Source organism: Oncorhynchus keta, chromosome 20 (assembly GCF_023373465.1).
Source record: "Oncorhynchus keta strain PuntledgeMale-10-30-2019 chromosome 20, Oket_V2, whole genome shotgun sequence".
In the NCBI taxonomy this organism is placed as follows: Eukaryota; Metazoa; Chordata; class Actinopteri; order Salmoniformes; family Salmonidae; genus Oncorhynchus; species Oncorhynchus keta.
In genome coordinates this window covers 27,627,595-27,654,637 of record NC_068440.1, presented here as the reverse complement: position 1 = coordinate 27,654,637, position 27,043 = coordinate 27,627,595, and the positions used below count along the sequence as shown (strand labels likewise).

General features: G+C 41.0%; 2 protein-coding genes across 14 annotated transcripts in view; one reads left to right on the top strand and one right to left on the bottom strand.

Annotated features, from left to right (window-relative positions):
* Positions 1 to 27,043, bottom strand: part of LOC118398987 (tax1-binding protein 1 homolog A-like) — a 259,070-nt gene that overhangs the window by 129,354 nt on the left and 102,673 nt on the right.
* Positions 959 to 26,589, top strand: LOC118393648 (uncharacterized). 13 transcript variants are annotated; one of them, XM_052472533.1, is made up of 6 exons: positions 959 to 4,912; positions 17,834 to 17,895; positions 23,462 to 23,697; positions 23,843 to 24,015; positions 24,129 to 24,264; positions 24,378 to 26,589. In XM_052472533.1, exon 1 carries the CDS (start codon positions 1,742 to 1,744, stop codon positions 3,968 to 3,970), a length of 2,229 nt encoding a protein of 742 aa, XP_052328493.1. In that variant the 5' UTR covers positions 959 to 1,741; the 3' UTR covers positions 3,971 to 4,912; positions 17,834 to 17,895; positions 23,462 to 23,697; positions 23,843 to 24,015; positions 24,129 to 24,264; positions 24,378 to 26,589. The 13 variants fall into 13 exon arrangements, 11 of the variants coding, with proteins under 11 accessions (XP_052328493.1, XP_052328494.1, XP_052328492.1 ...); XM_052472534.1 differs by lacking the exon at positions 23,462 to 23,697; XM_052472532.1 differs by lacking the exons at positions 17,834 to 17,895; positions 23,462 to 23,697; positions 23,843 to 24,015; positions 24,129 to 24,264; positions 24,378 to 26,589 and adding exons at positions 8,006 to 8,167; positions 8,541 to 8,615; positions 8,855 to 10,009.

Here is a 27,043-nt window from a genome sequence, read left to right as displayed (position 1 = left end):
GCCACTGCCACCACAACCACTATGTTCTGTGACTTTTGATCCATTTCTGCAATACAATTGACAACCATGGCTATAAATGCTAAAAAGCCCACCTTTACTGAAGCACATATTCTTCCCGTCACTCTCTTGGTCTGCCTACTCACAGGAATCCTCTCAGGATCCCTCACCCTGTACCCATCTTCCACTGCCACTCTCTTCACTGCTTTGGCATACAACACTTTCTGTACTACTCTAGGCCGTTATTGTAAATAAGAATTTGTTCTTCACTGACTTCTACGCCTAGTTAAATAAAAGCTAAATACATAACCCTGGCAACCTCAACCTGCCTTTCTCTCACCGGACACCTCCGATCTGCAGCCCCACAACTAACATCCATAACTTTTCCCACCGATACCACACATTACATCATCTTATGCCCTCCTACACACTTTTCACATCTAGGCATCTCCCTCCTACACACTTGCTGCAACATGCCCATAAACTTGACACCTAAAACACTACTATTTTCGGGAAACAAAAGCTCTCACGGTATAACTGACACTTCCTACCCTGACCTTATCTGGCAAAGACTCTACATAAACACTCAGCATGACAGACAAAGTCTTCTGTTTCCCCACACTCTCCACCAGATCTACGTCTCACCTAACTGTATCTGTCACAGACACCGGGGATATAAAAAATGTGTTTAGAAGGACTGCCAGGGAGAATTTAGTTATTGCACATTCAAATAAAGTATCGAACGCGCAAATAGGATCTCACTATCTCGTGCTTGACTCTGCCCACCTCCTTGTTCTATGACTAACTTGATCCAATTGGAAACGACGGGCTCTATATTGGGTTAATTATACAAAAATATTTGCTCCAAATATGCAGTTACCCGTGATTTGAATCTGGAGCAAGAAAGGCGAACTCGGAATCATAACGCCTGAGTGGAGTTTCCACATCCGGTTTTCAGCGGAAAAGGAAGCTCGTTTACGCGGAACCACAGCATGTCTACGTTTTTTTGTGACTAAGATTTTAGCCAAGTGTTTAGAATGATTTTCTAATGCCTCGATACGCAGCGTCGAACTCAAAGCATTCCGTTTACATTTTCGGAATAAGCTAACCAGTTACCCACCTGGAAGTACTTTGTCGTAGGAACAACTTTTCTTTTCTAATTCCAAACTGTCGTATGGAAGGTTTAGGGGTACCTGCAAAATCAAGGTAGCTACAGTAATTGCTAACTAACGTTAGCTAGCTGAGCTACTCTATTTGATCTGAGCCACTAGTCTATGACAAACAATAGGCTACTCCATGTACAGATAATTAATGTATTGCAATCAATGCGCCCTTGCAAGTGTCATATTTGCCGTCAATACATAGCTAGTTAGCAAGATGATTTGGCTACTTGGTGGTACTCACTATTAGTTTATGTTATGTGTCAAGTCTCATTGGATCTAACATTACTGCAGTGAGATGCAAGTTAAGATTGTCAGGTAGCCTGAGGCTAGGGTGGACTCCCTTGGTCAGTTGGTATAGACCTAACAGTACACTTGGAATCACTTGGAATATTTCCTCAGAATGTTCACTGTTGTAAAAAGGCTTTATAAAAATCAATTTGATTTATATGCTTAAGGAGATAGGCCTGGACAGCTACTTGGACATTACTAGGTCTAACCTACTTGGACATTACTAGGTCTAACCAAACTATATTTAAGTTGACCCTGGGTGTCACCCAGATAGCTAGTTTAGTTGGTGTGAGATGGATGTAGATATCAAGCCAGAGGAGGATGAGGTGGAGATATCCCCAGCTGTCATTTTGTCTGACTCTTTTGATGCAAGTTATTTATATGCTGAAAATGTATATGACACAGCAAAACAACGGCTTATTTGTAATCTGTTAGAAGATACAAAATCAAATGATAGGGAGATTCAAATTAATTCAACAAAAGTTGGTGCTCCACTTCAAACAGCTGTAAATGTGGGTGGTAAAGGTGTTGTTCGTGTTCACACAGAACAGGATAGACCAAGCACCCCTGTAGGGAATTTAATCAAAGAGGAGTCATGTTTTTACATGTCACCCAGTGATATTCAGATTGGAGAAGTATGTACCTTGTCTCGGTCTGTCCTGGTCAGCAACATTAAACAGGCAAATGTGTTGCCCTTTGCAGAGGAAGGGGTGAAAAACTGCTACCCCTTGTGCAAAGAAATAGGTGTGGAATTTGATGTGAGATCCAAACCGGCATCCAAAACAAAACTTGACTCACAGTTACTGACTAATGGTGTAATGTATGAGGTTCATAAGTTTGCAAAAAATACAAAAAGGAGTTATATGTATACCGTCTATAATATTCTGAAATATAATTTTGATGTACGTTTTCAAAATCAGAAACGCTGTCAAAATGCCATACATATTGCATCTAAACTCAAACGAATGGCCAAACGGAAACATGTCGCAGAAAAAGACTTTTCAAAACAAGTGTTTATAATACCGCTTGTGACTAGACAATACAAGAAAAAAGAAGCTAATCCACCTGCAAGATTGTCAAAAAGACAATTGAATTTGAAAGGGATACAAGAGGCAGATGATACAGAGGAGAAGATGAACTCCCAGAAGATGGTTAACAAGACCGGTTTGAAATATCTGGTCGCTGATGCAAGGACTGTATGGTCTCTGCATGCTGAAGAGATCATCTCTATCGAAACAGATGAAACTGTCAAGCTTGGCCAAGATAATGGACCCACTGACTTCTGCTTAAAGGAGTCTGACGTTCACTCTGAGGTCACAGAGCAAACCCCATGCCCAGAGAACCACCAAGTTGACATTTGCAGGAAAATGATAAATGAAATTGTTACGAGTGGTGAAATGCAACAGATGAGATGGATTTTTGTAACCTTTTCAAAGTGTTTTGGTGCTGGGACTGGTTCCGAAAAGAAATTTGAACAAATCCTCGCTGACTACAGATCAGACATCCTACCACTGATGGTTGAGAAACATTGTGGCTTTAGTTCCATTGAAAAGACAATGATGTGCCTTGTAAATCAGCTCTTCTGTGGCTTACATTTGATTGATGGCTTTGCTCACCAGGCAAAAACAAGTCTTCTACTTTGGGAAAATATGATTTTAGGAGATAAAGAAGTAGGAGCCCATAGCTCCCCTAACATTAGGACAACAGAGTTGGAGTCTGGAACAGTGCGTTTGGTGAGTTCTGTGAGTATTGCTGTGCAAGAGCTTGGATGGGCAGAGGACGGTCAGCTTGTTCCGTTCGAAACCTTTTTGACCAGCAAAAAAGAATTTGATGAAGTTCCTTTGTCTCTATCCATTGGACATAGAATAGATGGTCTGTTTCATAATTCTGCTGGGGTGTATAGCATCCATGATGATTTGGTTGAGTTTACCAGTACGTACGGAGCTGAGAGTAGTTTGCTTGCGGCAGTTGTTGCTGATTTGGAGGTTCAACAGTTCAAGGCCGGATGCAGAGCTCTGGGTCTGGTTTCCAAGCTTATCATTGATCCTCTCTGGAGGGCCTTAACTTTGAAGGGAAACGTGTTGGAGATGGAAGAAAGATACCAAACCCTTGTTACCAAACTCAAGGAATGGCAGGAAGATGGGAGAGGCCTTGTTAAAGGAAATGCATGCTTGTTTGATGACATTGAGGTACCCAAGAACCTTGTGTTTGATAGGCTTACCATGTGGACCGACACAGACTTTTTTGAGTTGACTGTTCAGATTGTTGAGTTGATCCTAGCCAGTTTTCTGAAGGTATGTTCTATGATGCTTCCAGTCGATCCAGAGCTCCTGTCAAAGAAAAATGATCGATTCAGAAAGGATTTGGCAATATTAGATCAATTGCAAAAAGCTAAGTCAAATGCAGTCAGTATTGCCATTGAAGGCATGGACATGTGCAAGAAGAATCAGACTTGGGAATGGCTGTCCCTTTTGGATGAACCAAAAATAGTGTCAATGAGGAAAACATTCCAGACAGAGTAGGCAAAGGAAGAAGAAAAGCTCTCTGCCACACCTGCAGAAGAATGAAAATGGTAAAGTAATAGACATGTAATCTCTTTTTTAATTTTATTTTAGTGGTTTGGTACTTATCTACTTAATAGTAAACCACAGTACAGAACCGTTTAATAGCATGGCATCTTTCAAAAAATGCATGAATGTGCTATGTTTCTAGTGCCTTAGCTTTTGTGTTCAAATAAACAGAAATGCAACCTCAGATGAGTTCAGACAAGTAGATTAAAAGTATAATATAGTTAGTTACATTGTATACCTATTTTGTACTATACTGTATAGCCTAAATATGTTAAAACGTGGTGTCAGTAAATGTTGAATGTCAAATAACGCTCATCCATTTGGTACCACATGTGAATGGTTCCACGTGCTTACCTGTTTTTATATGATTTGAAATCCAATGTAGAGGTTTTTCACGAAGTGTGCTGTCAGGAAAAGTGTAGAGGCTTTGTCACAATAGTTGAATTTGCAGATTCCCTTGGCCTTCTATTCACTTTTGATGCCTGGTCTTGTTTATGAAAAAAAGAACATGATCATTTTGAGAGGAGACCAGTTGTTATTTCAGTGTTATTAGCTTATTTCTGGACCATTTTTTTGTTTGACCTTTGAATTGCCTACTTGAATGGTCAACTTCAAGATGGAGAGCAAGGCTCTGAAAGTTGTCTACTTTTCCATTGTCAAAACGAGTCATGCTTTGTTTTATTTTATTTTTAAATACATTTTTAAATCATATTTTGGTAATCTGTTTTTGAGAGCCTGTTTTATCTCTATATTTTTGTTGGAGATCAAGATGTTTTCATTAGGACAAATGCACTGCAGTGCTTTTCTATCTGCTGCAGCATTCAAGGTTGCACATTTCTGTAGACTTCAGGAAGAACATGCTTTTATATACAAACATCAAATAATTTGCAAAAGGTGAGAGCTTCATTCACTTCGAAAACTATTCACTGTTTCAATTAAGTAGCTATTTAGTTTCTTCTGTTTTTTGTTTTGTTTACTATGACAATGCATTCTGTCTTTCTGCAGGCTGAGTTCCAGGTTTGTGATGTCCACCATGAGAGATTCTTATTGAAGTTGAACCAGACTGTGTGTACCAGTGTTTCCTCAGGAAATGTTGTTAGCTGTGGGGGAAAAATTAGTGGGGGGTTCTGGGGACCTCCCTGGAAAACAAAATATGTGTAAGTACTCTAAACCTTGGTTCTGGTGACTAAAAACTCAAAGGGAGAGGGACAAAGAGGATCTACATTTAAATGTTCTTACTCGTTTCATTGCAGAGAAGTCCCTCTCACAATTAACGGAAGACACTTGTATAATCAGTGTGATTGCTGCCAACTGTGAGGCCAGCTCTGTCATTGCCGTCAGCTTGTCCAACCCCTGAAATACATGAAAAACTAAAATATGTACAACATTAAACAAGAGCCAACAGAGTGGTAGTTCAACAGGAAAAAGTGTTGGGCAACACTGGCCTATAATGTTCTCATCAAAAGATTGTCACACTCATGCCATACCTTGAATGCTTCAACTAGCACATGTTGCTTGTAAAAGAGGGCCACTCTTGCAGCCCCTGGCTCTTGCAAGAACTGCCTGGAGATGAGGGTCAGGTTAAAGGTGTTTATTCTGCATTACGAAATCCTCGTCGACCCACTGTGCTGTCAGCCTCAGCATGCTCATGGGGCTGACATCGCTGGTCCAAATGTAATTTGTGAAGCTAATAGCAGTGACGCCCATAGCAAGTAGCTCATGGATGTGCGTTTCAACAATACTGTGTAACTCCGGAAGGGCAACATCTGAAAAATAGTGCCTACTTGGTAGTATGTACCGGGGCTCAAACCAGTTCGGTGAAAGTCTACATCATCCACGACAGAGAACGGTTGATTGTCAAGGGCAATGAATTCCATTATCTTGGCGTTAATGGGTTTCGCCTTTGAGTTGTCTCGCTGAAATGTTCATAGTCTTTCAAATGACTGCTTGACTTGAACATGTTTAGTTGTTGGAAGTGTGCGCTTAGTTTTGTTATGCTTTTCTTCTAAGTAGGGGGTTGATGCACTTTCGAATTAGTAATTCAGTTTGTGGTATTGAAAGATTTCACTTCCTCCCCCCCTCTGGAAATATATATATATATATATTTTTCACCTTTATTTAACCAGGTAGGCTAGTTGAGAACAACTTCTCATTTGCAACTCCGACCTGGCCAAGATAAAGCATAGCAGTGTGAACAGACAACACAGAGTTACACATGGAGTAAAAAATAAACAAGTCAATAACATAGTAGAAAGAAAAAAAATCTATATACATTGTGTGCAAAAGGCATGAGGAGGTAGGCAATAAATAGGCCATAGGAGTGAATAATTACAATTTAGCAGATTAACACTGGAGTGATAAATGATCAGATGAACATGTGCAGGTAGAGATACTGGTGTTCAAAAGAGCAGAAAAGTAAATGAAATAAAAACAGTATAGGGATGAGGTAGATAAATTGGGTGGGCTATATACCGATGGACTATGTACAGCTACAGTGATCGGTTAGCTGCTCAGATAGCAGATGTTTGAAGTTGGTGAGGGAGATAAAAGTCTCTGTAAATAATAGCAGCACAAACGTTGCATATGGCCTTTTTGTTATCTTCCTTTGAAACTTCAAAATAGATCCACACAGCTGACATTGTGGGCTTGGCTAGGAATGCTGTGTTGCATGTGTAATGCTGTATTTTTTGTGGCGTCATTATGTCATCTACATACGTTATATAGGTACCCGCGTCAGCTTTGACATCGGTTTTGCACATTGGCGTTAAACTAGACATCGGGCTGATATTGGCGTTTGTGGCTAATATTGGCCAATTCCGATATGCTTACCGATATACCGTGCATCCCTAGAAATAATAGAAAAGTGAAACAGGTAATAATAGATACACAATGAGTAATGATAACATGGCTATATACAAGGGGTACCAGTACCGAGTTGATGTGCAGTGATATGAGGTATATACTGTATGTACATATAACTAGGAATAAAGTGACCAATAGTAAACAGTAGCAGCAGCGTATGTGATGAGTTTGTTCAGGTAACTATTTAACTAACTATTTAGCTTATGGCTTGGGGGTAGAAGCTGTTCAGGGTCCTGTTGGTTTCAGAATTAGTGCATCAGTACCGCTTGCCGTGCGGTAGCAGAAAGAACAGTCGATGGCTTGGGTGGTTGGAATCTTTCTCTGACACCACCTGGTATAGAGGTCCTGGTATGGAGCTCTGCCCCAGTGATGTACTGGGGCCATCTGCACTACCCTAGTGCCTTGCAGTGCCATACCAAGCGGTGACGCAGCCAGTCATGCTGTTCTCAATGATCCGTCATGACTGCAGGCTGTATTTTTACCTCTACAGTGTAGAGTCAACCATGTGGTGAAATAAAACATTCCACATTGTTCCTCAGATTTATGCATCACTGGTGGGGAGCTAGTTTCTGGATCAAAATATATGCAAGTAATGCTGTGACTTGGGATTTGATATCTTTTTACAATGATTATCACTGTCACTAGGCCGGAATGAAGTGGATATTTATATCCTCTCATGAGGTCAATGAGGTATTGAGGTTGCAAGTTCAAATCCCCGAGCTGACAAGGTACAAATCTGTCGTTCTGCCCCTGAACAGGCAGTTAACCCACTGTTCCTAGGCCGTCATTGAAAATGAGAATTTGTTCTTAACTGGCTTGCCTAGTTAAATAAAGGTCAAATTTAAAAAATCATTTTATTAATTTGCTTGATCTAATAATTTCATACATGTGTATTCACAGGTGATGCGTGTGTTTCTCTTTCAACTTGATGCATGCTATTTGATTCTGGGTGTACAACAGCTCTTTTCAGGGTCCAGTTTGTGATCCCCAAAAATGTATTTGTAGTGACTTTCGTCTTGTGAGTTTCACTTATTTTTTTGTGCTGTCTACTAACTTTCCTGACGGTTTGAATATTCATGAAACATTATGATAATCTTTGGCTCTGCTCCTTATGTTTATTCACAGATCCTCTGCTTGAAACAATTACGGGATGTAAAGTCTGATTCTGTCCTCAACTTGTTGACCTGCTCTGAGGATGTTGGACACCACTGTTGCACCTTCAGCCATTACTTTTTTTCATGTCAGTCGATGGGCTGACTGACATCAAGGCGCAGAAGGTGTTTTAAGGTTTGTCGTCGGACACAAACTATTCAGAGTCTGTTGTGAATGACATCCAGTAATTTCTAATTATTTATAATGTATGACAATAGTAGTGAAACACTAGCACTACTCGAGAAATTATTAATGACATATTCTGTGGCGGTAGTCAGCCTAGAGGTTTGAGATGTGGATCGGTTACTGATGCGTGGCTTGTGTCATTTTCCAGCTGCCCTCTGTGTTGTGCCCTTTAGCTGGGCACATATTCCCCAAAATGTTCCATGGTGGTGTGCTGCGGCTGACCTGGTGCCGCTGCTCGTGTGTTTTGTGGGGTTGGGAAAGGCTAAAGACAAAGTTCAATTTCTGTGAAAAAAGGACAAAGCATTATCCTGTTGTAGTTTAGGTATAGGAGGAGGTCTGGTGCAGTGGAGTGTTCCAGGTCCGCAACACTTGAGGAGAAAACGTCTTAATCATGATGGTAAGGTAAGCTTGTGACTGTACATGTCATATTCACTGTGTGGACCTCTATGAATCATTACTTAAATAGGAACAATATACTGTAGCTAGGGACAGTTAGCTGCTTGCACATACAATAAATATTTGTACAACTTTCTACAAATTATTTTGCCATTGTAAATGCTCAAAAACATGATGGTTCTTATCACACTAAAAGCGATCTTGATGATTAAATTATTTGTGTTGTTCCTTCCTTTACAGGTCCTCTGCTTGCCATACTAGAGAGACACACTCTGTTTCCGTCCTCAACTTGCAGACCTGCCCTGAGGATGTTATACACCACTGTTGCGCCTACAGTCATGTTGATTTCCGACTGGTTGTCTTTGGACTACATGCCATGGGCTGACTGACAGAAATACAATGTTCATCACTTTCCTCATATTGGACTACTCTGATTAGTTATGAGGTCACAGGAAATAGACTCATTACTCATAAATCATTGCAGCTCACTTGACTGCATCTGACTGTGGATAGCAGAGCTCTCTGGTATTTCACCATTTGAAATTAAACAACAAAAATGTAGATTACCATTGTTTTACACTTCTGACATATCGCAGCAGTAAGAGTAGTATTCTACCCGACTCATATAAACAACATCCTTGAGTGTTTCATTGATTAATGTATCTTTATAAGATTGTATTCCTTCTTTACCTGTAAAAAAATTTACCTGTAAATATTTACAAGGAACATAAATCTCACTACTTGGTATTTTTATATGGGGATTGTGAAAAATATATTTAATGTAGTTTTGTATGGTAATTGTAAATCAAATTTGTTTTCATTGGACTAGTCCATAAGATTTTTGTTAGGATTTGTTTGTCTTCAACAACTGTTCTTAATTATGCCACCTTTTTTGTCCAATTATCTCCACGTAATACAGCCAGCTTTTCCATTCTTGGTTATCTACCTCTGTAGCCTTTATCTAAAGTTTCATTTTTTGTATTACTTTGTTATTTGTATTGCTACTCTCTTCACATGGAGATGTTAGTTATGGGATGATGATGATTCCAATTTGGCAACAGGTGCTTGGATAGTTGGGATTAAATAAGTATTGTTACGGAAATACAAAATGTCAATATCGGTCCCACTTTAAACCAAGTACAAGTACTACATTCACAAATCATCTATAAGTGTTTGTCATACTCTATGAAGGGTTACATACCCATTTCCCCTGTAGAGTGAATTGCCAACTGTGACATAACTCAATATGTATGTTCACACACCATCTGTAGAGTATGACGTATGGTTATATACTATTTGTGAAGTGTTTATGTAGTGTTTATGAAGCCTTTATGAATGCTATTTAATGCCTTTAAGTTGTACCTATAATTATAAATACTAGTATTAATAGACTTATTATATTTGTTTGGTGTATTAAGTGAGCTAGCACGTGTATTATGGCATTTAGGTGTTATGGATAATAGCTCTGGAGGAGAGGTCGAGCCATAACAAAGTAAACACTGTTGCCTCCAGTACAATAGGTGGCGATATTGCACTGTTTATCTTGACTGCAAAACAAAGAAGCAGATGCAAATGGCCAATCTGGAATATCATGGGTCATGTGCTGCATACGTGGAGTGTCTGAAAGTGGGCGTGTCAACAGAAGTGAGTGTATGGAAACCGAATCAGCTAATTGGGCAGATTTGTTGCCACTCGACCATTTTGTGTGTGGGCTGCACGACAAGTATATTGTTGACAACCATAGCATTTTAGCTATCCTTAATAACCTCATTCTCCTAACCTGCCATGTTAATTATCCAAACCTGCTACGCATTTTAGCTAAGCCTAACATCTTTCCTAACCTTAACCTCATTCTACTAACATGCCACGTTAATTATCCTAACCTGCTACCTTCTTCTTTGGAATTTGTTTGGCAGATCGCATCCACCTTTTAAGTGGATACACCGCCAACTACTGTACTGGTGTGTGTGAGGCAATTTACAGTCTAACTACATTACATTCTTTGATATGGTAATACAAAATTGTGAAAAAGGAAAATTTCCCTCCCAACAATTAACCCTCTCAAAAAATACAAAAATAAAACACCACACCATTCCACTATTTAATTATATCTAGTCCCACACCAGACCTAATCCTGCAGCTGTTACGCAGTAAATCCTCTCAATCCCAATTACTTCTCTGCCGCTGCCACCACAACCACTATTTTCTGTGACTTTTGATCCATTTCTGCAGTACAATTGACAACCATGGCTATAAATGCTAAAAAGCCCACCTTACTGAAGCACATATTCTGGTCTCTGCCTACTCACAGGAATCCTCTCAGAATCCCTCACCCTGTACCCATCTTCCACTACGACTCTCTTCACTGCTTCGGCATACAACACTTTCTGTACTACTCTAGGCCATCATTGTAAATAAGAATTTGTTCTTAACTGACTTGCCTAGTGAAATAACGGTTAAATACATAACCCTGGCAACCTCAACCTGCCTTTCTCTCACCGGACACCTCCGATCTCCAGCCCCATGGGCAGCCCTACAACTAACATCCATAACGTTTTCCACCGATACCACACATTCCATCATCTTATGCCCTCCTACACACTTTTCACATCTAGGCATCTCCCTCCTACACACTGCTGAAACATGCCCATAACATGCCCATAAACTTGACACCTAAAACATTTACTATTTTTGGGAAACAAAAGCATTCATGGGATAACTGACACTTCCTACCCTGACCTTATCTGGCAAAGACTCATACATAAAAAGCATGACTGACAAAGTCTTCTGTTTCCCCACACTCTCCACCAGATCTACGTCTCACCTAACTGTATGTGTCACAGACACCGGGAAACTTACATTTCAACTGCTCCTCCTTAACACTTAGTGCTGACCCGTTGTCACTCCTTTCATCAGCGCCCTGCTCCGGAGAGCAAAGCAAGTCACAATTCCTGTCCCTAATTGCGAAATCCAGAGCACCCGCTCCCTCTGGGTGGAGGAAACACAAATCTACATGAGTCCACTCCTAGTTACCTTCACCAACTCAACAGTTCCCAACCGATCCTACACCACAGCTTGACGCCACATATGGATCAGCCAAAATGCAATGATCCATTGTCTCTACAAATCTCACTCCCACTGGGCCATAATCATCCTTATCTTCGGGACGAGGCCCGAACTCGGCAGTCCTCATCACAGGCACTTCATCCTCACTCTCGCCAGGTTCCATCTCTGAAATGCTTGGGCACGTATCCCTCTTTTTGCACTCGACACCAACCTTCCTCAACATACTGCTTCCCTCTACACTCAACTTCTTTGCAGCAGTCATCACTGCACCTGCCACAGTTAATTCATCCTCACTCTGGTCATGTTCAATTTACTCCTCAAGCTCTTCAAAAAGTTCTGAGAACCTCCATTCTATATTCACTCAGAATATATTACACTTTCTCCTTTTTTTCTTGTCCATCATCATCTCCTTCACCAGATCTTCCAGAAGGCTTGTGCAATCCCCCACTCCATATTTATGCATAATATGTTTCACTTTTTTCTTGTCCACCATTTGACTGCGTGTCCAATACTGAACTAACTCTTCTTCTTTGGCAGCTGCTATGTTAGTTCTCTTAACCTGCTACGTAAATATTAAACTGATATAATATCGCCCTACGGCCGATCTAAGCAATAATGGAGCGCTGATGTTACACCCATCGCTGTTAATTATTTTGCAACGCCGACTTTCAGACACACTCCGAGCACAAATAGAACAATGAGCCAGATATTTCACCAGATGTATAAATGTTAAGCATCCGGATGGCATTTCCACTCACTACCAAATTGGGTGATGAGAGGGAGCCCAGTAGCCGACAAGTGGGAGAATGTGGACAGAGATTGATTTTGGCCTACATTCTGCAAATGTTCTAATTTAAGAAATATTTGGTTTTACATACAGTTTTCTGTTTCCAAAATTATAATCTGTTACAAACAGAGTGGACTGCGTTTTGTAGACTTTACCCTTTGCCAAAGTAAAAAATAAAAATAAATTAAAAGAAGCGTTTTGTAGGACTGCGAGGGCGAATTGAGTTGTTGCACACGCGCACATCAGGGTAGGCGTTCCCTAACGGAAAAATGCTAATAAATACTATAACGGTCCAATAGGATCTCACTATCTCGGACTCAGCGCATTCAGTTCACATTTACGGAATAAGTTAACCAGTTACCCACCTGGAAGATGAAGTACTTTACTGTAGCACCAACTTTTTTTCATGTTCCAAACTGTCTTATGGAAGGAAGGCTAAGGGGGACCTGCAAAATCAAGGTAGCTACAGTAATAGCCAACTAAAGTTAGCAAGCTTAGCGAGGCTATTTGATGTGAGCCACTAGTCTATCACAAACAATAGGCTACTCCATGTACTGATAATTCATGTTCTGCAATCAATGCGCTCTTGCAAGTGGCATATTTGCCGTCAATATAGACCTCAATACATAGTTAGCTAGATGAGTTGGCTACTTGGTGGTACTCACAATACGCATTTGTTATGTGCCAAGTCTCATTGGATTTAACGTTACTGCAGTGAGATGCAAGTTAGGCTTGTCAGTTAGCCTGAGGTTAGTTTGATCAACTGTGTGGGGGTAATTCAGGACACAAAGCACCCATTCGGTGTTGTGGTGTAATAAACAGTCATTTTTACAAGCAGACAGAGAAGTAGAGTGGGTGGACTCCCTTGGTCAGTTGGTGTAGGCCAAACCTTAAACTTGGAATCATCTGTAGTTACACCACTATATCTAATATTACATAACCTATTTCCTCAGACTCTCACCATTTTCACTGTTATGAAAAGGACTTTATAAAAATCAATTGGATTGATATGCTTAAGGAGATAGGCCTGGTCAGCTACTTGGACATTACTAGGTCTAACCAAACTATATTTAAGTTGACCCTGGGTGTCACCCAGATAGCTAGTTTAGTCGGTGTGAGATGGATGTAGATATAAAGCCAGAGGAGGATGAGATGGAGATATCCCCAGCTGTCATTTTGTCTGACTCTTTTAATGCAAGTTATTCATATGCCGAAAATTGGTATGACACAACAAAACAAAGCCTTATTTGTGCTCCGTTAGAAGATACAAAATCAAATGATAGGGAGATTCAAATTAATTCAACAAAAGTTGGTGCTCCAGCAGTAAATGTGAGTGGTAAAGGTGTTGTCCATGTTCACACAGAACAGGATAACCCAAGCACCCCTGTAGGGAATTTAATCAAAGATAAGCCATATTTTTTTTACATATCTCCCAATGATATTCAGATTGGAAAAGCATGTACCTTTTCTCAGTCGCAACATTTAGTTGCAGAAAGTGTTTCTTTGGGAGGACAAATCAACCCAACTGCACAGATATTTAGCAGCTTTCAAATACAGCCACTAAACAATGATCAAGTGCTGACTGATTATTGTTAATCTTGCAAAGTCAAAGTATTGCCAAACCGTTTCTGATAATTTCACCTGCAATAGCAAGTGACAGTAATTTAACTCCAGTGCTGCAACCATGTCATATGAGGACTCACAGGCCTATTCTTCCAGCCTATTGTAAACCATTTACTTCTACCTCTGTTCAAGAGGAAGACTATGACGTTAAAATAAAAAAAGGGGGAAGAAAATGGTCAAGGCACAAAAAGGGAGAAAAGATGGAGATATGTGGCGACATCGTGTTAATTACTCAAAACATATTTCGCAAAGGTCGTCAGCTGGAAAAAAGTTGAAGGATCCATACTCCAACTGCAAGAAAATTGGCTTGGATTTCAATGTTGGGTCCAATCAGAAACTAGATGTGCAGTTGCTGACTAAAGGTGTGATGGTTGAGGTTTCTGATTTTGCTAAAGAAGTTAATAGAGCTCAGCAGCATGTTGTCTGTGACATTCTAGAGTACAACTTTGATCTTGGTTTGCAAAAGCATCAAAGGTATGATTTTGCAACACGTACTATGCACAAATTAAGAGAATTGATTAGAAAATGAAAAACTGTTCTAGGAAAACCTGAATTGGTAATGGAGGAGTTTACCCTTTCTGATCCCAACACGATAAAAGGTTCAAAATATGCCCTTTCAACTGCAAAGAATTATGACCGTGTGTCAGAAAATCTTGAACCTGCAGACACGCTCTTAATGGACAAATCTCATCTGGACATCGTATCCAGACTTACTCAGCATGTCAAGACAGACAACCTGTTAACTGAGAAAGATGTAACGCAGTGTGCTGGTGGAACGGCGTACAGCCTTGCAAGGGACCAAAACGGGCATCTAATGGCCTCTACAATATCAAAAACAATGAAGGACCCCTATCCCCTCTGTAAGAAAATAGGATTAGAACTTGATGTGAAATCCAATGTTGGGGCAAAAGAGAAACTTAATTTGGAATTATTGACCAAAGGTGTAATGATTGAACTTGGTAATTTTGCCAAAGATGTTTGTGGAACTTACAAGCAAATTGTCATTGATGTCCTAGAGCACAATTTTGACTGGAAATACTGGAATATAATTTTGATCTAGATTTGCAAAATCAGCTAAATGGCATATATTATTATTATATATATTATATTATTTGCAAAATCAGAAACGCTGTCAATTTGCCATACATATTTCATCTAAACTCAAACGAATGGCTAAACGGAAACATGTCGCAAATGAAGACTTTTCAAAACAAGTGTTTATAATACCGCTTGTGACTAGACAATACAAGAAAAAAAGAAGCTACTCCACCTGCAAGATTGTCAAAAAGACAATTGGATTTGAAAAGGATACAAGAGGCAAATGATACAGAGGAGAAGATGAACTATCAGAAGATGGTTAACAAGACCGGTTTGAAATATCTGGTCGCTGATGCAAGGACTGTATGGTCTCTGCATGCTGAAGAGATCATCTCTATCGAAACAGATGAAACTGTCAAGCTTGGCCAAGATAATGGACCCACTGACTTCTGCTTAAAGGAGTCTGACGTTCACTCTGGGGTCACAGAGCAAACCCCATACCCAGAGAACCACCAAGTTGACATTTGCAGGAAAATGATCAATGAAATTGTTACGAGTGGTGAAATGCAACAGATGAGATGGATTTTTGTAACCTTTTCAAAGTGTTTTGGTGCTGGGACTGGTTCCGAAAATACATTTGAACAAATCGTCGCTGAATACAGATCAGACATCCTTCCACTGATGGTTGAGAAACATTGTGGCTTTAGTTCCATTGAAAAGACAATGATGTGCCTTGTAAGTCAGCTCTTCTGTGGCTTACATTTGATTGATGGCTTTGCTCACCAGGCAAAAACAAGTCTTCTACTTTGGGAAAATATGATTTTAGGAGATAAGGAAGTAGGAGTCCATAGCTCCCCTAACATTGGGACAACAGAGTTGGAGTCTGGAACAGTGCGTTTGGTGAGTTCTGTGAGTATTGCTGTGCAAGAGCTTGGATGGGCAGAGGACGGTCAGCTTGTTCCGTTCGAAACCTTTTTGACCAGCAAAAAATAATTTGATGAAGTTCCTTTGTCTCTATCCATTGGACACAGAATAGATGGTCTGTTTCATAATTCTATAGCATCCATGATGATTTGGTTGAGTTTACCAGTACGTACGGAGCTGAGAGTAGTTTGCTTGCGGCAGTTTTTGCTGATTTGGAGGTTCAACAGTTCAAGGCCGGATGCAGAGCTCTGGGTCTGGTTTCCAAGCTTATCATTGATCCTCTCTGGAGGGCCTTAACTTTGAAGGGAAACGTGTTGGAGATGGAAGAAAGATACCAAACCCTTGTTACTAAACTCAAGGAATGGCAGGAAGATGGGAGAGGCCTTGTTAAAGGAAATGCATGCTTGTTTGATGACATTGAGGTACCCAAGAACCTTGTGTTTGATAGGCTTACCATGTGGACCGACAGACATTTTTGAGTTGACTGTTCAGATTGTTGAGTTGATCCTAGCCAGTTTTCTGAAGGTATGTTCTATGATGCTTCCAGTCGATTTAGAGCTCCTGTCACAAAAGAATGATCGATTCAGAAAGGATTTGGCAATATTAGATCAATTGCAAAAAGCTAAGTCAAATGCAGTCAGTATTGCCATTGAAGGCATGGACATGTGCAAGAAGAATCAGACTTGGGAATGGCTGTCCTTTTTGGATGAACCAAAAATAGTGTCAATGAGGAAAACATTCCAGACAGAGTAGGCAAAGGAAGAAGAAAAGCTCTCTGCCACACCTGCAGAAGAATGAAAATGGTAAAGGAATAGACATGACAGAGTGAGTGAGTCTTTTATTTGTTAATTTATTTACTAATGAACCACAGTAGGACTATACAGGACATAACCTTTTTTTATAACAGGTTTAACTTTGCCCCTGTAACCTGGTGATGACATTGCCTATACAGCTCGTTCAAAAATGTTACATGAATGTGATTTTCTATCTAGCACCTTAACTTTTGTGTTCAGACTGGTGAAAGATAAACAGCAATGCAACCTCAGACAATAAGTAGATGCAAGTATAATATAGTTAGACAATATACCTATTTTGTGATATACTGTATAGCCTAATGATGTTCAAACACGGTGTCAGTAAATGTTGAACGTCAAATAACGCTTATCCATTATCCATGCTTCGTCTCAATGGTTGAATTTGCATATTTCCTTGGCCTTCTTTTGATGCCTGGTCTTGTTTTTGAAAAGACTAATTGAATGGAGAAAAAAAAATCTAATTTTGAAAGGAGACCAGTCATTATTTTAGTGTTATTAGCTTATTTCTGGACCATTTTCCCCCTCACTTTTTTGTATGACCATTGAATTGCCTACTTGAATGGTCAACTTCAATAGAAACACGATGGAGAGCAAGGCTCTGAAAGTTGTCAACTTTTCCACTGTTCAAAATGAATCATGCTTTATTTTTTTAAATACCTTTTTTTAAAATCATATTTTGGTAATCCGTTTTTGAGAGCCTGTTTTATCTCTATATTTTTTGTTGGAGATCAAGATGTTTTCATTAGGACAAATGCACTGCAGTGCTTTTCTATCTGCTGCAACATTCAACGTTGCACATTTCTGTAGACTTCAGGAAGAACATGCTATTATATATAAACATCAAATAATTTGCAAAAGGTGAGAGCTTCATTCACTTCGAAAACTATTCACTATTTAATTTAAGTAGCTCTTTAGTTGATTCAATTGTTGTTTTTTACTATGACTATGCATTCTGTCTTTCTGCAGGCTGAGTTCCAGGTTTGTGATGTCCACCATGAGAGATTCTCATTAAAGTTGAACCAGTGACTGTGAGTACTGTATATTAGAGGTCTCGGATCCTGAAATTTTTATCCAAACTTAATTGAATCTGTGAAATTCCCATCCGACACCGGACAGGACCCGCAATTTGTTTGTGTGAAAATCAAAGCCCGATCTGATTCAGGTCCAAGGTGTACCAGATCCGACCCAAAATATATCCGAAATGAGGGAGAATCTGATCCAGGTCTGTATCGAACCCATATGTGTCCGAAATAAATCAAATTAAATGCTGTGCTTTATTGCTACGCAAGCCAGCAGAATTGTTTTGACTTGTCTGTTAGGCAGTGAACTTTAACGTTTCACATGCATTTTCTGTTGTAGGCTAAACTAAAGTAATATAGCTTAATATTTTCATAAATGACATCCCTAATTTTAAAATGTCAACACAATATGAAGGGAAGAGGTGTGTGTGGCGAAGACGCACTAGTCGGCTGTCTCTCGCCAGAATGCGCTCTCAGTCTCCCGCTTTTTCGTGCACATTCATTGTTTCATTGTGAATTGTTTGCCCTTTGTTCATGTTTATTTGTATCTTTTTTTCTTGAGCACACATAAAATACCTGGCCTGTACGCAAATGTAGGCCTATAAATATTCCCATATGGGGATGTCTGATAGTAATTCTGATTGTCTTAACTCACCACCACTTATGAGCTGCGGCGCTTCTGTGTTTTTTTTCCGTCACCTCACACAAAGTCAACAGAGTGTTTTACATCCATTGCGAATGACAATAGTTCCTCACTGTATTTAAAAAATCTTTCCAACACTCTCCTTCTCGATAGGCCTAAGTAACCACAGCACGTCTCAGTGTGAAATAGCAACAGATTGCTCATCCCAAATCTCCAGTAGAAATGTCATGAATTAGTCTACCTGAACACTTCTTCTCCCTTGTGCAAATACAGCTGTGTCTGTTCGGAGCTCATTGGCGAGAGGAAACAGTGAGTTGAAACAATGTTTCCTGTAGCGAGTACTTAAGCCAGACAGAGTGAGAGGCAGACAAGCGGAGGAGAGAGATTAATGCAATTGACTGAACCAAATGCCATGCATTCATCTTCAAATATAATTTAGGATCTTTTCGGTATTTAATATATTTTCAGACATATCAGAGGTCTGTAGCCAACGAGCGTGATCTGACCCGGCATCCGAGGGTCAACTACACAATAACGGGTCGGATCCTAGGTAATTGGTTCGGGTATATCCGTAAAGACCTCTGCTGTGCATCCTGCCTCTTTTGGACAAAGCACCCCTTTTCAGATCTGTCTGAAGGTGATGGCCCTTACAAGTCTCCTATGGCAACATAAACAATGGAGTAATATGTCCATAGCTTAGGGCATTATGTCCCTAGCTTTTTGGTTAAGAAAGTTTTTATTAATATTACGTTGATTCTTTGAAAATAAAAGGGTAGGATTTGTTTCATTAATAGGCTTTGTTTCAAAAATACTGGAATATCTTAGACTTTGGCTTTAGCTTTAACCCTATAGTAAGATAAAATCTTATGAAGCTCATTTTGTCCTTTTGTCCTCTAACATAGCGTGCTGAGATGTCTCCTGTGTTCGATTGTAGGCTTTCTTAGTTGTTCTTACAGTTAATACAAGTAACATGTTGATGGCGTTTGAATAAGTTTGCTGTTTGCTATATACAAGGGGTACCAGTATTGAGTAGATGTGCAGGAGTATGAGGTAATGGAGGTATATACTGTATGTAATTTTTATTTCTTTAACTAGGCAAGTCAGTCAAGAACAAATTCTTATTTACAATGATGACGCTGGGCCAATTGTGCGCCGCCCTATGGGTTCCCAATCACGGCGGTTGTGATACAGCCTTGAATCAAACCAGGGTCTGTAATGACGTAATGGGTCCTGTTGGTTCCAGAATTAGTGCATCAGTACCACTTGCCGTGCGGTAGCGGAGAGAACAGTTTATGACTTGGGTAGCTAGAGTCTTTGACCATTTTAGGGCCTTTCTCTTACACAGCCTGGTACAGAGGTCCCGGTAGGGAGCTCGGCCCCAGTGATGAACTGGGCCGCCCGCCTGAACTACCCTAGCGTTTTGCGGTCGGATGCCAAGCAGTGCCGTTCCAAGCGGTGATGCAGCCAGTCAAGATGTTCTCAATGGTGCAGCTGTATAACTTTTTTAGGATCTGAGGTACCATGCAAAATCTTTTCAGCCTCCTGGGTGGGAAGAAGTGTTGTAGTACCCTCTTCACAACTGTGTTGGTGTGTTTGAACCATAATAAATCCTTAGTAATGTGGACACCGAGGAACTTGAAGCTCTCGACCTGCTCAACAGCTCTCGACAGCCCTGTCAATGTGAATGGGGGCGTGCTGGGCCCTCCGTTTCCTGGAGGCCATGCTCATCTCCTTTGTCTTGCTGATGTTGAGGGAGAGGTTGTTGTCCTGGCACCACACTGCCAGGTCTCCTCCCTATAGGCTGTCTCATCATCGCCGGTGAGGCTTATCACCGCTGTGTCGTCAGCAATTTTAATGATGGTGTTGGAGACGTGCGCAGCCATGCAGTAGTGGGTGAACAGGGAGTACAGGAGGGGACTAAGCATGCACCTCTGAGGGGCCCCTATGTTGATGGTCAGCGGGGCAGATGTGTTGTTGCCTTTTCTCACCACTAAGAGACTGAGGTAGGAGACAGACCATTGAGGGAGTGGCCTCCCATCCCGCATATTGTCAATCTAAGGTTGTTTTGTAGACACAGATAATGATTTGACAACTAGCCATAATTCTATCCGACTGATTCCTGCTTACAAGCGAAAAGTAGAAAGCACCAATGACTCGTTCAATAAAACAGCGGTCAGATGAACAGATGCTAAGCTACAGGACTGTTTTGCTGGCACAGCCTGGAATAGGTTCCAGGATTCTTCCGATGGCATTGAGGAGTACACCACATCCGTCACTGGCTTCATCAATATCACCCATATATATATATTATTCATCAATATGTGCATCGATGACGTCGTCCCCACAGTGACTGTACGTACTTACCCCAACCAGAAGCCATGAATTACAGACAACATCCGCACTGAGCTAAAGGGTAGAGCTGCCTCTTTCATGGAGCGGGACTCTAACCAGGAAGTTTATAAGAAATCCCACTATGCCCTCCGACGAAGCACCAAACAGGCAAAGCGTTAATGCAGGACTAAGATTGAATCGTACTACACCGGCACTGACGCTCATCGGATGTGGCAGGGCTTGCAAACTATTACAGACTACGAAGGGAATTATAGGAGGGCATAGTGGGATTTCTTATAAACTTCCTGGTTAGAGTGTGGGGACGACGTCATCGATGCACATATTGATGAAGCCAGTGACGGATGTGGTGTACTCCTCAATGCCATCGGGAAAGAATCCTGGAACCTATCAGCCACTTTTGGTTGACTGTAAATTGGTTCATAGAATGGCACATGAATTAAACACAGAAATTAGTTATAAGAAAAGCACAAACATTAAAATTTCCATTACACAGGGCAACATTTACAAGGCCGCAGCGCCAGACGGATTACCAGGACATGTACTCGAAGCATGTGCTGACCAGCTGGCAAGTGTCTTCACTGACATTTTCAACCTGTCCCTGACTGAGTCTGTAATTCCAACATGTTTCAAGCACACCACCTGTGCCAAAGAACACGAAGTTAACCTGCCTAAATGACTACCGACCCGTAGCACTCACGTCTGTAGCCATGAAGTGCTTTAAAAGGCTGGTCATGACTCACAACAATACCATTATCCCAGAAACTCTAGACAAACTCCAATTTGCATACCGCCCCAACATATCCACAGATGATGCAATCTCTATTGCACTGAACACTGCCCTTTCCCACCTGGACAAAAGGAACACCTACGTGAGAATGCTATTCATTGACTACAGCATTCAACACCACAGTGCCCCCAAAGCTCATCACTAAGCTAAGGACCCTGGGACTAAACACCTCCTTCTGGAACTGGATCATGGACTTCCCGACGGGCCGCCCCCAAGGTGTTAAGGGTAGATAACAACACATCCGCCACACTGATTCTCAACACGGGGACCCTTCAGGGTTGCGTGCTCAATCCCCTCCTGTACTCCCTGTTCACTCATGACTGCATAGCCAGGCACAATTCCAACACCATCATTAAGTTTGCTGATTTCAACAGGGATTTCAACTGATCACCGACAACGATGAGACAGCCTATAGGGAGGAGGTCAGACACCTAGCCGTGTGGTGCCAGGACAACAACCTCTCCCTCAATGTGATCAAGACAAACGAGATGCTTGTTGACGACAGGAAAAGGAGGACCGAGCACTCCTCCATTCTCATCGACGGGGCAGTAGTTGAGCAGGTTGAGAGCTTCAAGTTCCTTGGTGTCCACATCAACAACAAACTATCATGGTCCAAACACACAGTCATAAAGAGGGCAAGACAAAGCCTATTCCCTCTCAGGAGACTGAAAAAATGTGGCTTGGGTCCTCAGATCCTCAAAAAGTTATACACCTGCACCATCGAGAGCAGCTTGACAGGTTGCATCACTGCCTGGTATGGCAACTGCTCGGCCACCGACCTCAAGGCACTACAGAGGGTAGTGTGTACGGCCCAGTGCATCACTGGGGCCAATCTTCCTGCCATCCAGGACCTCTATACCAGGCGGTGTCAGAGGAACACTCCAGCCACCCTAGTCATAGATTGTTCTCTCTGCTACCGCACGGAAAGTGTTACCAGAGCACCAAGTCTCGGTCCAAAAGGCTTCTCAGTAGCTTCTACCACCAAGCCATAAGACTCCTGAACAGTTAATCAAATGGCTACCCAAACTATTTGCATTGCTTGACCCCCCTCACGCTCTTTTATGCTGCTGCTACTCTCTGTTTATTATCTATGTATCGTCACTTTAACTACATGTACATATTACTTACATGTACATATTACCTCAATTACATCGACTAACCAGTGCCCCCGCACATTGACTCTGTACCAGTACCCCCTGTATATTTTACTGCTGCTCTTTAATTATTTGTTACATGTATTTTTTACTTATCTATTTTTTTACTAAACACTTATTTTTCTTAACTGCATTGTTGGTTAAGGGCTTGTAAGTTTATTTTATTTTTATTTCACCTTTATTTAACCAGGTAGGCTAGTTGAGAACAAGTTCTCATTTGCAACTGCGACCTGGCCAAGATAAAGCATAGCAGTGTGAACAGACAACACAGAGTTACACATGGAGTAAACAATTAACAAGTCAATAACACAGTAGAAAAAAAATAGAAAAAAAGGGGAGTCTATATACAATGTGTGCAAAAGGCATGAGGAGGTAGGCGAATAATTACAATATTGCAGATTAACACTGGAGTGATAAATGATCAGATGATCATGTACAGGTAGAGATATTGGTGTGCAAAAAAGCAGAAAAGTAAATAAATAAAAACTGTGGGGATGAGGTAGGTGAAAATGGGTGGGCTATTTACCAATAGATTATGTACAGCTGCAGCGATCTGTTAGCTGCTCAGATAGCTGATGTTTGAAGTTGGTGAGGGAGATAAAAGTCTCTAACTTCAGCGATTTTTGCAATTCGTTCCAGTCACAGGCAGCAGAGTACTGGAACGAAAGGCGGCCGAATGAGGTGTTGGCTTTAGGGATGATCAGTGAGATACACCTGCTGGAGCGCGTGCTACGGATGGGTGTTGCCATCGTGACCAGTGAACTGAGATAAGGCGGAGCTTTACCTAGCATGGCCTTGTAGATGACCTGGAGCCAGTGGGTCTGGCGACGAATATGTAGCGAGGGCCAGCCGACTAGAGCGTACAAGTCGCAGTGGTGGGTAGTATAAGGTGCTTTAGTGACAAAAAGTCACTATATATATATAGTTTTGCTGAAACTGGGAAGATAAAACCAAGAGAACATCTTGGTTTTATCTTCCCAGTTTCAGCAAAACTTTGATGTGTGCTGTGTCCCTGTGCAGAGTCTCAGATGGGGAGCTGGATCTCTTGAAGACCAAGCTAGACTGGCAGGCCTGTGGATATCTTGTTCTGGGCTACTCAGAGGTGCTGCCAGAACTGGACCTCGGCACTATCAATTCACAGACCACCACCTACAGCCCCTCCATACAAACCTGCACATAGGACAAGTGCTGGGGTGAGTATGTTTTAGTTTGTGTGTGTGTGTGTCCATCGATCCATTTTGTGCAGGTAAGTATTGTCTGATCAGTTATTGACCACTCATTCTCTTACTCTCTTCCTGTGTTGTAGCCTCAGTCACAATGTCATCACTGATGCTCTGACTGAAACTAGCCTACACCAACTGGTCTTTGCCAACTGTTCCACTAACCTGCCGTATAGTGTGCATTGGAGTGCTTGCCTGTGATTGAGAAAGCGTGCGATGTAGGTAGGTAGTGAGTGAAGACAGGGAGAGGGGCGGTCTCTTTTACTTGATGTAACTGTTGGAGGAGGGTGATCTGTTCGGTAATGATGAATAATATACTTTCTCTTCAACAACAGACTTGCGAACAGAACATCCTTCCTGACACACAAGACAAGAGTTCTGAGGTCTTGTAAAGAGGGATGAGAGGACTGCCAATAGATTAAACTGATTCATTACTTTGATCAGTCCTACTTTCAACACTTCGTACTAAAAATGTACTCTGATTGCCCACTTAGGCTTGCAATGGATTTCAGTGGAGTTAAACATGACACATGCAGTGTCACTGTTTCTGGGCTACGAGAAGGGGTCGATTTGGAATTCAGCACTGTCCATGGGTTGACCGACCTGAACCTTTTTTTTTCTTACATGTTTTATTTTTGTTTTTCACAGTACAGCTGGAAATGTAAAGATTGAAACATAGTAGGGGCATAGACCGAGGTGGGGCCCAATCCCTGTTGCCAGGGGGCATATCTGGTACAGAGTCGGGGAGCTTAGACCACTACACTAGACTCCGTCACGACTGACCTGTACTTTTTACCAGAACAGAAATACTATGTTCATCATATTCTCCTCACTGTAAAACTCAGAATGGTTGTGAGGTCACAGGGAAAAGACTGATCTGAGGGACCACAGACTCACAAAACATTGTAGCTCACCTGACTGGAAAACACAGCTCTTGGTGGTGCCAATGTCTGCCATGAAACAAAAATGAAAACACAACAGAAAATTGCTCTCTACTTCCTACCACAATCTTATATATTACATACTTAGAATATGAATGTGATTATTCATACACTCATATTAGGCCTATTTCTCTTTGGTTGGGGTGTTCAATGGTTAAGTGGACAAGCTACCACTATGGCATTTTGATGTTATGGCGTCAGCTCTGGCTGGCTGAGAAGACAAGTAAATGGGCTAATAGTTGGCAGGGCAATTTTAGTTTTTCCAACTTTGTATTACCGTATCAAATAATTTAATGAAGGTAGAAAAATAACTTTATATCAGTGTTATGCATGTTGTTCAAGCGTGTAACTGCCCTCTCATTCGCTAGAATGGTCCCACCTGATCTCGCCTCCTCCCGACTTCCTTCCATCTTTGAAGACATGTATTTTCATTGTTAGAGTGGCCACTTGAGTATCTTATCTATATAATTGTCATGACTGTCACTCCTTGGTGATGATCAAAGGTGCCGGATCAGCTTGGCCAATGGCTGACAGATAGCCAAACTCTCTCTCTCCTGGGGTAGTTGGTCCGGTTTTATGATTTAACGACCGGTTTGTAAATACCTGGCAGAAACTCTCCCTTTGGCTCTGCAGTATTGAATGTCTGAGTGTTACAGAGAGACTCTTGCTAAAAACTTTAACATCCAAAGATTTGACATTGGAACATTAGTTTTGAAATCCAAACGCTTGGGATGGTTGGTGGGTTTATTATTTTGTGATATCATTAAGGATGGTGTAACATTGTAACTTTAAGAGCTTTCACAATGTATTGATCAGATTTGCATCTAAATGTTGTATAAAATAAATGATTAAGTATAAGAATACTGTTGTGAAGATAAAATATGATTTTAGCCTTTTAAATGAGAATTGTTTTTCATATAAACATTTGCTAAGTCAGTAACCACGTCCACGTGAGCACAGACTTCATGTCAGCATGATGGAACGCCCCTTTTTACCTAAGCATAAAAGGACTCGTAAGGAAATGTACATTAGACCAAAACATGCCGGGTTGCTGCCGGTGTGTAAAGTGGTCCTAGCTGTACCCTGAATAATCAACCATTGAGACCAGTCTGCGTGCAGCGTGAGCTGAATACGTTACCAATGGTTAAATCCCTATAGTTGGGTAATTTAAAGAAGTCTATGTAGAAAAAAAGAAGAACAGTTCCCTATCACCACTGTGATACACCTCTGATGGATCCATTCTAACGAACACTCCAGAACAAAAGAAGCCTACAACTAGAAATTGTGACCTCTGGTGGGCCACCAGACTTACATCGACCCACCACATTGAACTATCGAGTTCAACAGAGAGACGGCAGAGAAAGACATCTACGCGTAAATATGTATTGCATTCCTTTTCTGAATGAGTGGTTGTTAGGGTATTAAATATCCATATTTACAGTGAGAGTGTTTTTCAACTGTATGTTTGATAATTCCACTCTCTTTGTCTCTCCCGCTCCTTATCTTTCCCCACCCCCTTTCCATTGTGTAACAAGCCGTCATATCGGGTTAGTCCACTAGGGACTGTGTTTCATTGCATTATGTTAGTAAAAAATAATCTACACTGTGTGTGTATTTCTGTGTGATTATTTAGTGAGTTAGTAAATAAATAAGCCAATTTGTGTATCGCTGAATCATCACTTAGGCTAGGGTTCGTGCAGATTTACGAGGTCAACGACATTCAGAAGGAGACTGAGGTAATAATACATGAATAAGTGACTGTTATAGGATATATTCATATCTATAGATTGAGATGAATTCATAAGATAATAAATAGTTAAATAAGTTTTCCCGTGGTTTGCAACCAACTTTATGGTGCATTACCACCACCAACTGGACTGGAGTGTGGACCTCATTTCATCTTTCAACATGGGGTATATGCTCCTAAAACCCAATGAGGAGGCGGGACTTGCAGCGACTCATGTGTCAAAAAATAGAACCAAGTTCTATTTTAGACCGGACGCTCATTGAAGCGCGCAAGCAGTTTGGATGAAATTATTGAATAACATGTATGTGGACAT

Excerpts from the sequence above, each read along its gene's own strand:
- LOC118393648 (XM_052472534.1), top strand. The coding sequence starts at position 1,742 with ATGGATGTAGATATCAAGCCAGAGGAGGATGAGGTGGAGATATCCCCA.